This window comes from Eschscholzia californica, unplaced genomic scaffold, assembly GCF_041429995.1.
Source record: "Eschscholzia californica isolate CP2 unplaced genomic scaffold, dmEscCali1.0.p SCAF_1, whole genome shotgun sequence".
Classification (NCBI taxonomy): domain Eukaryota; kingdom Viridiplantae; phylum Streptophyta; class Magnoliopsida; order Ranunculales; family Papaveraceae; genus Eschscholzia; species Eschscholzia californica.
The window spans coordinates 13,006,725-13,020,840 of record NW_028238198.1 but is presented as its reverse complement, the minus strand read 5'-3'; the positions used below and the strand labels follow the sequence as shown (position 1 = coordinate 13,020,840).

Below are 14,116 nucleotides of genomic sequence, written 5' to 3'. Positions count from 1 at the left end.
TTGCGGTTTTCCTCTATCAAATCAATGTCCAGAAGTTGAAAATCCTAAAATTCCTGACAACCCATCAAACCCTACCCCAAAACCAATTTTTATCCTACTACTGGATCAAGTGATTTACAGGAAGCAGATAAAACCAGATGGATTGTAGCAACTGTTCCTATAATATTTGGAATTTTAGTTGTACTCGGAGTTTGCTCTCTTTCGGTATGGTTATGAAAAAAATGAAAATAAAGATGGAGTCATTTCAGTCGTATATGGAATTTCAGTGGTACTTGGTGGTGGTCCGGTGGTGATGGATGGTGATGTGAAGAAGATGAAGAAGATGAAGATTGGGTCATTTTCTATTTTTGGGGGTATTTTCGTCATTTGTAGTATTTCAGATTTTTTTTTTTATTTTTTCAGACTTGTTTTAAAGTCTGAAATAAGTGGGCCTTAATTCAGCCAATTCATATGTTTAGTTGATTCAGCCAACATTTCATATCATGTCAAATACGAAAAAACAAACATCTAAATCTGAATTGAAGCTCAATTCAGATTTCAGATCTGAAAAATAGAAAAAACAAAGAGGGGTTGGGCCATTGGTCCAAAAAGGGGGCCAAAATGAAAATCCCACCCAAAGTTGTCTAAAAATGTAAAGGAGGTCCAATGTGTCAGTTTGGGGGGTCAAAATTACGTAAAGGGCCCTTAGAAAATAAAGTATTTACCGTTCATGCCATCGAAAATTACAAAATTGCCATCGAAAATTCTCGGGAAACGATTTTTTTTCTGAAAAATAATCTGACAACCCGTCCATCAGAATGTGTACTGTTCAGAAAATTACGGAACAGCCACTGAAAAATTCCCGGGAAACGCAATTTTTTTTGGTAAATTATTTTATTTACTGGAAATTTTTTTCTGTACTAGACATTTTTGCTGGGCGGGAATTTGAAATTTCGTAAAAAAATTTGAAAATTTGGGCGGGAATTTGAAATTTCGTTTGAAAATTTCAAAACTTCGAAAAAAAAAATTTGTGACCGGGAAATTATTTTATTTACTGGAAATTTTTTTCTTTACTAGACATTTTTGCTGGGCGGGAATTTTAAATTTTCAAAAAAATTTCAAAATTTGCCCGGGAATTTAAAATTTTCAAAAAAATTTCAAAATTTGCCCGGGAATTTAAAATTTTCAAAAAAATTTGAAATTTTGGCCGGGAATTTGAAATTTCGTTTGAAAATTTCGAAAATTTTAAAATTTCGAAAAAAAGATTTCGTTTGAAAATTTCAAAAAAATTTGAAAATTGGAATTTTTTTTGTACAGGAAATTATTTTATTTACCGGGAAGAGATGGTTTTGCTGGGCGGGAATTTGAAATTTCGTTTGAAAATTTCAAATTTTCAAAAAATTTTGAAACTTTGAATTTTTCGTGTACTGGTAAATTATTTTATTTACCAGACATTTTTTTTTTTTCAGGAAAACGTCAGCATGTCCCGTCCAAGGGCAAGAGGGGAATAAAAAAAAAACTGACATTTAGACCTGCAACTAATTTTTGGGCAAGAGTGGATTTTTTTTGGGTTTACCCCCCAGATTTTGGACTGTTGACTCAAAAATCCAAAAAACAAACACAACCTAAATGTATGTTTAGGGCCCGTTTTTTGGACTATAAACCCAAAAATTCTTTGTTTAAATTGGAAATGCATATTGCTCCACTTTCCCATTATATATTCCATGGAATGTAACTGTTGCAATCTAAATTCCAACTTCAATTCTTACCAATCGCCCAGCACTATAGACCCAGATTCTGAAATAATGGCAACTACGTAGAGGAATCGGCCTAACCACCCAAGTAACTGGTTTAAAATGGGAGCAAGGATAGAGTACCAAATACTTCATCAAGGATTCCACTTCTGAGATATATATTGAGAAAGAGAGGGGAAATGGCCTCATAAATAAGCACTCATATGTGCCTACGTTTGTGTCTAATATGTATATATATAGTTTTGGTTATTGTTCTCTTAGTATATCCAACATTCATAGGTGTCTAAGAACTTGATCAACCACAAAACGATCAATCAATCTATTTTGCAAGGAATAAGAAAAACAAAAGAGATTCGATTGAGTTAACAAGGATATCTTTGTATTTATTGGTATAATTAACTTGTGTTGTTCTTTTCAACATAACTTTTACACACAAATCATTAAAGAAAAAAATTCTATGAAGTTTTTCAATTGTGACAACAATTCAATTATAACAGAACTCATCAGAAAGATTATGACAACCTTCATGACGGGTAAATGAGAAAAAACTAGTCTTGAATAAATGCCTGCATGAATTTGTTAAACAATAACACGAGCCTGCAGAATCTCTTTGAATTGATAAGTCTTGATGAATGGCAACCCTAAAAAGAATTGATGATGAATTAAATTAATCTCGAATAACTTCTAAGCATGTAATTGGAGTTCTTTTCCGCTTCGAACCCCAGCCTATCCACTGGATATTTAATTTTTCCCGCTTTCTTTTGACGCCAAGGTAGTGTTTATCCAACTTTTCTGGCTTTCTTTTGGTACCAAGGTATCCTTGACAGTTTTCAGCTCCACAATTGCACTTCACCATGGATCCAAAATGGACAAACCTGATTGAGAACAATTGTAAGAGACGGAAGTCTTATACCACTACCAAAGATGGCAAAAACAGACTCATAATGTCAACAAGATTGAGAAACCAAATGAATTACCTGTAATCATATGTTAATGCTTCTCCAACTTTTACAGATTGAGCAGCAAAAACACCCAAGCGTGTCTCCCCATCGACTTGCCTACATGGGATTGCCAATAACAATATGGAGTCAAAAATTTATACGAATCCTTTCCCTCACCAATCCATTTTACATGAAAGTTTGAGATAAAATAGAACTGTTACATTTAACTTAGCTTAAGTTGAACTGTTATAAGCTAAAGCTGCTTAAAGACCATAAGGCCTCCACTTGTGATATCGCTCCGATACGTGGTACATGTACCAGTACGTGGTACGCTACTTTCATATTTTTTGTTATAGTACGTTTTGGACTATTTTCCTAGACTATATATATCTTCATTTTTGATGCATATAGAATGGACACTTTCCATCTCCGTAAAAGTTAAAATCTTAACTAATCATAACTACTACTACTCAACTAGTTGGTTTGTGGACTTCTACATAAAAGTTGGGTCCTAATTTGGGATACTCGATTGAGAACACACCCGAAAACGGTATGGTACACAAGCGGCGGTAGACACTTATACTACACAACATGACCATATTAAGAACCCGATGTTAACTGATAATTATGCAAGTGATAATGTGAAATAGAACACGTGGAATATGGTGTTGTTTCAGCAGTAGACAGTTTAAGAGCTATAGATAATGTTTTGGAAAAGAAAAATGTCAGCATTGTAGAATAATAGCATGACAAAGAGAACCAACCATTTTTCCAGTTTACAGTTCGGATCACAGCTATGGTTGAGGAAACGAGAAGTGTTGCCCTTAAACGTTGCATCAATAGTGAAGTCCTTCCGTATTTCACACATATAGAAATTTTCATCACCTCTAAATCTCATGTCCCAAAGCCTTCTCTCACATGTGATATCATCAATAACTAAATCACAAAAGAAGTGTTAGTACAACTGTATATAAGTTGATAAGAATGCTTCAACAAATAAAAAAGTTGATAAGAATGCTAGCAGTAGATAATATAACATATTAACATCTGAACATAGGAAAATTTGTTCAACGAACTCCCTGTCAAAGAAATCTCCCTCTTAGATACATAACCGTAACAAACTGAATAAGGTAAAGTACCATCAAGAGAAACATAAACCTACACATTAAACAGAGAATTAATCAACTAATCGATCCTATGGCACACATTATCAATTAACAAGACAAGAAATTCACCCTAAGACCCAATTTGTTGTTGGTCTTGATAAAAAATGACAAGTTATCCCTAAGCAAACTTGTGCAAGCATTATACACTATGTCCGAACTTGTTCAAACCTTGATCCGTACAAACTTACATAGGAGCTAAGGTCTACAAAGAAATATGTGAAGCCTTTCTGACAAAATAAAATTTGTTCTAGGGAGTGTGGCGTTTTTCCCTTAACAAGTACATGAAGATAAAGAAACGCCTGCAAAATCAAGGAGTGATTAAAATGTCACTTGCAGGAAGCACCAAACAAATAATTAGAATATGAAGCTACCTTCTCCAGTATACTCAATCACAAAGTCGCCTTTCCTAATGGGTTCAGCTGCCTCCACTCCCCAACCACAAAACTGAGTCTGGAAACATATAAACGCATCCAAATTTATAACATATTTAAGAAAGTGTTTCCGGTATACAAACGAAATCAAGACAAAGACAAGCGTATGGGTTCACAGAGAATATTCTTACCTTCACGACTTTAACCTTTTTCTCTTTACGGAATGGTCTGTTTGTGCATTTCTCGGAGCAATGACAAGACTTCGAACAGGCGATGGATTGGACCCTATTTGACCATATATTATGATAAACAATTAAACAAATAAGAGCAACTGTAATATTTAAATGAATTGGTTGAAAAACTACTCCGATATTCATGAAGCTTGAGTATTTGAATAAAATTACTGAAGTGAGGGACAGGCAAACCCCATTTCACAAAAAATTGTAGTTACTAACACTTACTATAATAGAATATGAGTACTTGATAGACTTGGTCAATCAACAAACAAGGAAATAGTAAATTGGGAAATGGGAATTATAGTTATGAGAATGACCAAATACATTCACGATGGTCATTTAGGATAGCATTTAACTAGAGTGGCTTGGCTAGGATATACCCGAAAGCAGAAATCATGGTCATATATATGAATTAGGAGCTTCTGATATACTTATTTGTTTCCATCAATTATATGTTTTCAGTTGAGGATTTAATCAACGTTTATATTATATTCGTAATTTTACAGTTAAGAAACCATAATAACCAAAAAAGCATAGTATAATTTCTTTCTAGATTCGTTCTTAACAAATATAACGAAATTGATCTTGATACTGTAGTAGTATACCAAGAGGGGCAGAAGCTAGATGTGTCCTAAACTCCTAATTACCCAGCATTACAGGAATAATTATAGAATAACTATTTCCAAGTTCAACATATTTTTCACCATTTTATTAGAATATTTGGTAGTTAGCGACAATGAAGAAACTGCATTGAAGTGTTAGGTTGTTATTCTAGCACTTCAAGTACATTCGAGCAAGGCCACCTGCTCAAGTTACAAAGGATAAGGAACATATTGGCGCATGATGAAGAATCATTGTACCTGCAAACACAATCCTCTGCACATGAATCAGAATCACAATTTGTGCATCCAATATCAGCATCAGTATCATCACGCTTCTTCTTCACAAAATACACATCTTTTTTCCTTATTAAGGATACTACAACGGAACCGAATGATATACAGTGACATAGTAATACTAATAGTTGGTATCATGTGGTTATAAGAAAAGCACTACTGTATGACTTACAAATTAAATTCGTTAAGAAACTCGACTAATAAATTCATCAAACAATTGTAATTTCAAGTATCTACAGATACTGCATAATAGGATACTACGTCTGATGTGCACATATGGAGGTGGCTCTTCTTTACTCTCCGTTAACTCATTCCACATGGAATCAATCTCAAACTCTTCATCAAGGTAAGGAAGAGGCAAGCGGCGAAATATTTCCTACAATAATTGTAATACAATGTCAGCATGTGGTATTTAGAAAGAACAAGAGAAAACTTGTTTGGACGCAGAGTTAAAATAATTTAGTGTGTGACTATCCTCAAATGTGCATATAATTTGCACGAGTAACACTTCGAAATGTTTGGAAAGACAAAAGAACATTGGTAACAAATTAACAATATCACCTTTAAATTTACTTTTGGAGTGATACAACTTATATGTATTGAAAAAGGCTAAATGAATCAATCAAAAATTTCTGAAGAAGGTTATGTCAAAACCCTCTCCTCGCTTTAGTAGGTCAGGCGAGTGTCCTACCTAATTCGATGATTAGATCAATAGAGAGGGGAAAGGCCTTCAAAGAAATCCTCAAAAAATACAGAAACAAAAAAGGTTGCCTATGTATCTTCACCAAAAAATTATATCAAAAACAGAGAATAACAGGTTCTTAAGAGCTCTTACCTCTACATCATTCGTCGGGACTGCAAGCTGCTCATCCAACAAAGATAGATCAGTCCTGTTATCCAATCTAATCAATGAAAAATAAGAAATGCCCTTCCGAAAACCAACATGAAGCATCAGAACAGCTGATGTCATCTAAATTTTGTATGATCGGTGCAATAGCAATCCTAGTAAGTAGGTACACCATGCAGAAGCTTTTTCCAATAGTGATTACTCATTCAAGAAAACCCCAACATTTTGCATATCTACTTTGTTAGACATGCAGAATATTTCCAGCATGAACATTTAATAAACTGATACGTTTTTTGATGACAACCCAAGTAACTGATATTAGATATCAAGGCAAATCGGCGAAGGAGCAATTAGTGATATACTTATACGGCTGCTATCAAGGATATTATCAGGAAAAACTGAGGGAACAAAAACCTTACCAAGAAACAGTTTTAACTTTTACCAATAATGTAGGCCTAAGGGGCCGATATCAATAATGCTATGCTAACGAGCAATATGGAATTTCAACAAAAAAAAAAAAAAAAAAAAAAAAAAACGAGCAATATGGAAACAAATAGTAGAAGACTTCCATGGAGGTTTGTGTCAATTAAGAGAAACACATTCTCACTCAGAATTTCTCTGAACTCTCAAGTTTACTAAAAAAAGAGTGCATTCAAGTAAAAGTTAAGGAAACTATGACTCATAGCCTTTATTTATGAGAGAACAATAACCTTCTGCTTCTAGGTTTTTAATAATTATCTAAAGCAATCACAAATAAGAATCAAGATATAAACAACTAATATGGAAATCAGATAGATCGAACACAGGTAAGATAAATTGAGGCCTCTCCATGCCATGAGCGGGAAGTGAGGCCCACATGTGTTCTCTAGTTCAAACTTGGCTGGGGGCGGTTTAACAGCCATGGGACGTTAGGTGGTAAAAATTGATAATTGTCTATAGATCTAGAACCATGAACAACATAAAGAGGATAATTAAGGGAAAGAAAGAAGAGATTGACCTTGTTTTCCAGCCGCCAATCAGTTGAATGCCTCCAGCAAATTGCTCTCCCTGGTTGATTCGTTAGATAAAGAACTTCCTCGGGCCAGGGTGCACATTTAGGATGTGATGCAATAGGGCATCTTATGCAATGCCAGATTTTATTCTGTTTACACACAAAGCAAGCCTGTCGCAACAATTGCTTTGGATCAGTAATACAAGCCCCAGTCTAACTGCTAAGAGGTATAAACTCCAAAAACCATTGCCATTGGAAACTTACAAAAGGAAGACAGGAGGATGCTTGTGATGGTAGCAATAGATAGAACAAGACAAAATGGAAAAGAAACATTTTGTTGATAAAAAGTTGACCAAATACGTTTAATGCGTCTTGATCAGGTTACTGGATTAAAAAATGAGATGTAAAGAAAGATAAACGGTAGAAAACAACAAACTTATGGCTGCCAAAATTAACAATTTGTGCAACATTACAGTCTTATAGTTTCTCCTCCATAAAGTAATTCCATTAGTTAACTTGTCGTACGGCCTATGCCAGAGAATGCACTTGGATCATAATGTTCTCTAACATAAAGACAACCCACAACAGAAATCCGAACCCAGAGAGAAAAAAACTTCACTTGATACAATTTTTTCTCGAACTAGGGAAGGAAACAACATATTAATTTGAAAAAAATTTACAAAATTAAAAAAATATATATTTAACAGAGAATGAATTACAAAGAATCCCAAATGGCTTTCCAGTTGTTGGTGAAGTCCGAAAAGGACACTGGAAAACGGGTTTCTTCCTTGGGCTCTCCAATAATTGAGTGAAGATATATAGTCAATTTGAGGTTCTCATAGGATAGCTAATCGCCCTTAAATTCATTGTTCTTCACTTAATACAGATTCATGCAAAGTACTCAGTGATGGATCCAAATACTCAAAAAATGAAAAACAAACTAGATATCCTATGAGCATGTGAGTAAATAACTCAGTGATGGATTCATGCGTCCACATAAGCATGTAAGTATCGGATTAGAAAATGTATTACCTTAAAATAATCAAGACATAACAAGGCACCAAAGTAAATAACTACAAATAGTCTCAACTCAATTATTCAATGCACATATATTAAGTAATAAGTATTACCAATTACCATAGTCAATAAATAATGTGCAGATAGGAACTTACATGATGGGGGCACTTGAAATGTTTGGAATTAGAGAATCCAAGTTTTTCTTTGATACATATGAGGTGATAAGTTTCCAGACAACCCCGAACAGAGCACACTGCTTCGTCCCCAGGATAGATTACATTGTTGCATGCACGACATTCATCCTGAAGCAAGATCATAATTCAAAATTAAAAGCACAAAACTACCAATTATAGCAGTAGACTATTTTCTTATATTACAGGAGAGAGAGAGAGAGAGAGAGAGAGAGAGGGGCAGATTATTGTTCGCTGGTGCATGATATCACTAATAATGTTTCTACTCTTCCGAGAAAATACAAATGTAGATTTTTATATATACCAAATAAAAAAGAGAGCTGCATTTAGCATCTATTATCATGTTACTCTATTGGTAATTGCTGTACATCTAGTCAAGTATTACAATCAAGAGCCCGACCGATCATTATGTCCAATAATTATCACCACACTATGCTGTTGGGGTTGAAATCGGCAGTTAGGACACTAGTCTGTTGACAAGGGAGTAACGACTATGAAGGTGAAGTTGAGGACTAGTTGGATATGCTCTCCATAGTCCATATATTTAATATAATTATCGACATTTCTAATACACACAGACCATATATTAAACAAGGAAAGTTCACCACAAAAAATATATAAACAACTGCAGAATAGTACATTTACAACATTATCGTGTAGCTACTAGAAATATCTACTGTCTAGTCTAAATCTTCGTAATTCAACAATAAATTGGTGGATTTGCTTGAGAGTCTTTTACATTATCTCATTACAATTGTTATAACTTGAAATTGGGAAGACAGATTTGTGTTGATGAAAAGAATAAAAGATGAAAGAATGTCTGAATTGCTTAGTTGAGGAACGATTTAAATAAGACGTCTAGTTGGTTAAGTAGTAAGTACAACTAGTTGAATCAGTCAAGTTCGAACTAGCTATTAATCAGAAACCAGGCCAGAGTAGTAGGAAACTTTTATTATTAATAAGATAACTTGCAACAAATATCTCTACTACATTAGCCAGGCATAGTGCAGCCATCAAATCAACTTCACGTCAAATTTAAATCGAAAGCAAATGAATTTGAGCCACCAATTCTACTTAGTGGTAACGGGACACCTTGGGCTCCAAGAGCTCAAGGGAACCAGTAGAATGACTTACCCTTTCTATCATTAGGTAGGGATACAACCTACACTTGCATTATATGAAAATGAGATACAAGTGTAGGGGGGGGGATCCTGCAGAGGTTTTCAACAATTATAAGATAAGAAAAAAAAACACGTAAGTAATAATTCATCACTAAGCTATCAACTCTTCATCAAAATAGAAATATCAACATGAAATTTAAAGAAGAATAATGTGAAAACTTGACAAGTACTGCTAAATAATTTCCTAAAACAAAACAGAACCTTAATATATAGAAATCTAAACAAACTAAACTTCTCCAGTAATATTGACTTAAATAGTTAAATGGTCGAAGTATAATTGGGTCTCATTCCTCGGCAACTAGGACTGTAGTAGGAGCATTTGTAAGCAAAAAGATCACACCGAGATGATTATCTCAGGGTATTGAGAACATATCGAATCAAATGGTTCCACTCTTCTGGCATACTCCAGTGCAAACAAGGTCACAATAATTTCAAATAAATCATCTTTATTCACTACATGCAACTTCTTTCCTTAAATGTAATAGCTAAAAGTTTATGTACCAAAGAAACACATCTTGATTAAATACACGATATTAATGGAAGATAGAGATAGTGTGGCATAATGGCTTGGCAATGACACCATATACACCGCAATTGTGTACACATATCGTTGAACTTTTGTTAACTCATTTACAAAGTTTTCTTCTTATTTCTAAAGTAATCACATCGCAAATTGCGATTTATCCAAAATTTCCTATATTAAAATGTTGCCTAAGCCGTCTCCTTATTTGTATGCATAGAGAGAATTGATAGGAACGGAAACTTTCAAAACTCCAAAAGTGGGACCGGAAACTTTCAAAACTCCAAAAGTGGGACCATACACTGACCTTGCCAGCCGTTAAAATGATTGGACTTTGTAAAAGGGATAGGAAGTCTCCATTAACTTGCACCAAAAGACATTTCTACTTGTGCTTCCAAGATTATTAAGTAAAGTTGTACAAAAACAGTACATCACTTAAAGAGTAAAGACAAACTCAATTAATGGCATAAAACATCACGCTCTGTGCCTCTGGTTTATCCCTCTTGTATCGTGAAACACTAATAGTAAGCAGAACAAAACCATTTAAAACTGAAGAGCTTCATCTATCTAAACTCTTAGTTGCATTCATTGTTATAATGTGTCTCACTGTGATCTTAGCGTGAAGCTGTCAGTTTCCTTTTCAAAATCAATCCCTCTATAAAGTTTTGTTCATATCCAATATTAACTTGCCTTGCATTTTTCTATCCATGTTACTTTGTTTCTATGTCTTCACATTTGCTCCCATAAATCACATTTTCGCGAGTCATCTTTATCTAGATATGCTTACTCTGTTAAGGTTTCACGGTAGCATATCAAGGTGGCATACGCCACTATAATGATAATACAATTGGAATATGGATATCCACTCGTATTTTCAGGATTATAAGTGAACTTGTACAAAAACACTTCGAAAATGACCTCAATTAATGGTCATTTAAGATCATGGATCCTGCGTTCGCTGTACCCTTCTTGTATCTAGAAACTCTACAAGTAACCAGAGCAAGACCATCTAAAACTGGAGAGGTTCATCTATGTTAAACTCTTAATTGCACATATAACTTTGTCGACCAATTCCAATCAGTTACAACAACCATGTGAGAGGATACGAACCAAATTTTGTCAACATTAATACATTATAACAATCAATTGAGTAGGCAAACCTTGAGGCTTCAAATGTGTAATTGTGTATGGGTATGACTAATTCAAATCATCTTCAATATATAAAGAAATAAGCTTTGAGGCATATGCCTCACACAACGACGTAAGTCTCTCCTCTCTTTTTAAACCTAAAGCTAAGTAAGAGGGCTTGCATTCACAGAGGAAGCAAACGAACAATCTACTTCAAAAGTAAATCAGGAATCAAGGTTTTCCCAAGTGACTTGCCTAGTCATCCCACGTCCGGTCAATTTTTTAGCGCCACAACACTCACCACGTCAAAGAATCATTCAACCTATATCGAGCAGGCAATTGGATCTTCTATTATTTTGGCACTTATTGTGAAGAGACAGAGTGAAATTTAAAAGGAATAAGAGGTGAAAGAACATGAATTTAAATAAACCATCATCAACAAGCCTTCTTATTCGTCTTACTCCTCCTTCCGCCACACATTTGTTTCACCCCTACTGCTAGGAACCTCTTTTTTTAACCTATCTTCTCTTTTTGTGTACATAAGGTATTATGTATACTTATAACTGAAAAAACGTTTAAGTTCAAATTTGGCACTATGACTCAGCTAGGCTCTTGGATTGAGCATCATTGGAGTCTGCGCAAGGTCATTTCACCCAGTTGTTAGTCCTAAGATGATAAAGATGTTTATCGCCAACCTCGCTGAACTTGTTTCTATAAGTGAAGGCTGACGATTTAAGGGGAGTGGGACTGGGCACTGAAGAAAAATTTATAAAGTACAAATTGGTTAGTGATTAAGATTTATGTGGTTGTTGATATTTATAGCCCACTATACTTTAAACAGCTAAACGCCCGGCTGATCGTTTTTAGCAATTGTAAAATGATTACGTAAAGCTCTTAATGACTTTTTATATTTATAGTAACAAACAATCAGATAAATTTGCATGGCTCGTTCAACGTCTTTCCACGCACGTTGACAAAAAAAAGGCCTCTAAGTAGGTCTATTCCCTTGGAATTTATTAAGAATCAGTATCTATAGGTGGTATATATTACTTAGAATCACGAATTCTTCAGATAGTAAGTTTAGAGTTCCAAGATACGAACTTTTACATCAACCATACATATAAAACTAAAAGATGATGCTCTGTGTTACATTTAACTTGTGTATCAGCCTATTTGGCCCAGAATCGGCATTCAATTACCATGTTCCAGAAAAACTACTGAAAAACATTGCAACGAAAACCCCTGAGACTGAAGAAGCAATACATACTGCTAATTCAGCCAAGAGCCTGTTCCCCAGAGATGTTTGACTAGTAAAACTTCCTCAAGATCTCACTCTAAATAAAAATGAATGGTCTATTAGAGGTTTTAATACTCTGCCCATGTAATGATAGTGAATCATCACTTAAGTAAAACAAGTAACCAGCATCAGTACCACAAACAAAAACCCTAACCCTAACCTAGATAGAGAGAAAAAGAGATGATACAGATTGAAAGTGAAGAAAGTACCATTTTTGGAGCATTAACCAAGAAGGGGAGGAAGCATTCTTTCTCAGAAACACCAGAAGCAACTTTCTTTTCCACCCAATCCTTCAGATTATCATCCAAAGTTTTACAAGCAGTAGATTTCTTACTTTTCTCAAAACTCTTCCGACCAACCACAACCTTAATACCACCACCACCACCGCCACCATTATTTCCGGCACAAATTCCACCTTTTGGAACAATCGGAAACCTCAATCGACTTTCCCAATTCCAATCACTCTCTTCCTTATCTAAATCATTAGATTCAACAGACTTTTGAGGGTAAATAGAACCAGTCGGATCGCACTGACTAGAAACTGATAAGAAATTAGGGCATCGAGAGATTGGTAGGGAAGTAGAATCGAGAAGATTACCGATGTCTACCATGGTGAAAGGAGAGAAAATAGAGTGAAAATTAGGGCAGATGCATTTACAGGTAATGTTCCTGGACTAGAATTTAGGTTTCAGATATTTGGAGGGAACTAGCGAGAGTAGAGAGAGAAATATGATACTTAGGCGGGAAGTCTCAAAATTTTAAAGCAAAAATCCGACAACTTCTCAAGGATACGAAATTACTGAAAAGTTACGTCGTTTCGGTGAAAATTTACAAATCTTAACATTATTACTGCTGGAACTACGGTTACTTGTAACATCTTCATCTTAATCTTGTTCGTGCCCTCAAGGATCGGGTCGGGTCATTTGATCTTAGGCCTGGGAAAGAACATTTGAGAATTTTAATTTTGTTATGGACATTGAATTCTTTTATAAATTAAAGGAACCCAAACACGCGATGGGGCGAACATGATGAACGGTTCGAACTGCGAATTTAAAATGTTATTCGATATCTTGTTTGGCTAGTTTGGATTTTAAGTGTTATCTGACACCAGTTATTCGACATGTATACGTTAATACTTGTAGGTGTGATTGTGGTAAGCAGTGGTTGTGATGAGTGTGTATGGTTGTGGTGATAATCGAGGGATGCTACAATTACTTAGAAGATGACATAACTGATGATGCACAAAATGTTCAGACGTGACTGACGTCAACAAGTCAAGAATAGACTAGAAGTCCAACGAGTCAACCCGACTTAAGGCAGAAGAGCTGTTGGACCTTAAACGCTCCGCCACCTACGCCCAGAATTGGGAGGTCGGTCAGGATCAGTTAAGGGGCTCCAACCATGTTTCGTTTAAGGCACGAATAGATCAGCCTTAGAATTCTATGAAGGAATGAGGGGGGTCCACGTAAGCTAGGCCTCTGTCTCACACCCTAAACTGGGAGATAGGAAAGCGTTGCAGGCTTACCGACTCAATTCCGGAATCTCCCCAAAAGATCTCAGTCGGTTAAAGATCATAAGTTTTTAAGCAAGTCTGGACTTCA

General features: G+C 35.2%; 1 protein-coding gene across 1 annotated transcript; it reads right to left on the bottom strand.

Moving 5' to 3' along the window:
- Nucleotides 1-2,090: 2,090 nt before the first annotated feature.
- On the bottom strand, nt 2,091-13,369 carry SDG4 (SET domain group 4). The gene is made up of 11 exons (XM_086644736.1): nt 12,725-13,369; nt 8,354-8,500; nt 7,188-7,352; nt 6,179-6,205; nt 5,602-5,719; nt 5,308-5,404; nt 4,403-4,496; nt 4,212-4,290; nt 3,439-3,610; nt 2,711-2,791; nt 2,091-2,608 (listed from the first exon to the last, which is right to left on the bottom strand). Exons 1-11 carry the CDS (start codon nt 13,124-13,126, stop codon nt 2,401-2,403), a joined length of 1,590 nt encoding a protein of 529 aa, XP_086500862.1. The 5' UTR covers nt 13,127-13,369; the 3' UTR covers nt 2,091-2,400.
- Between the last annotated feature and the right edge of the window lie 747 nt (nt 13,370-14,116).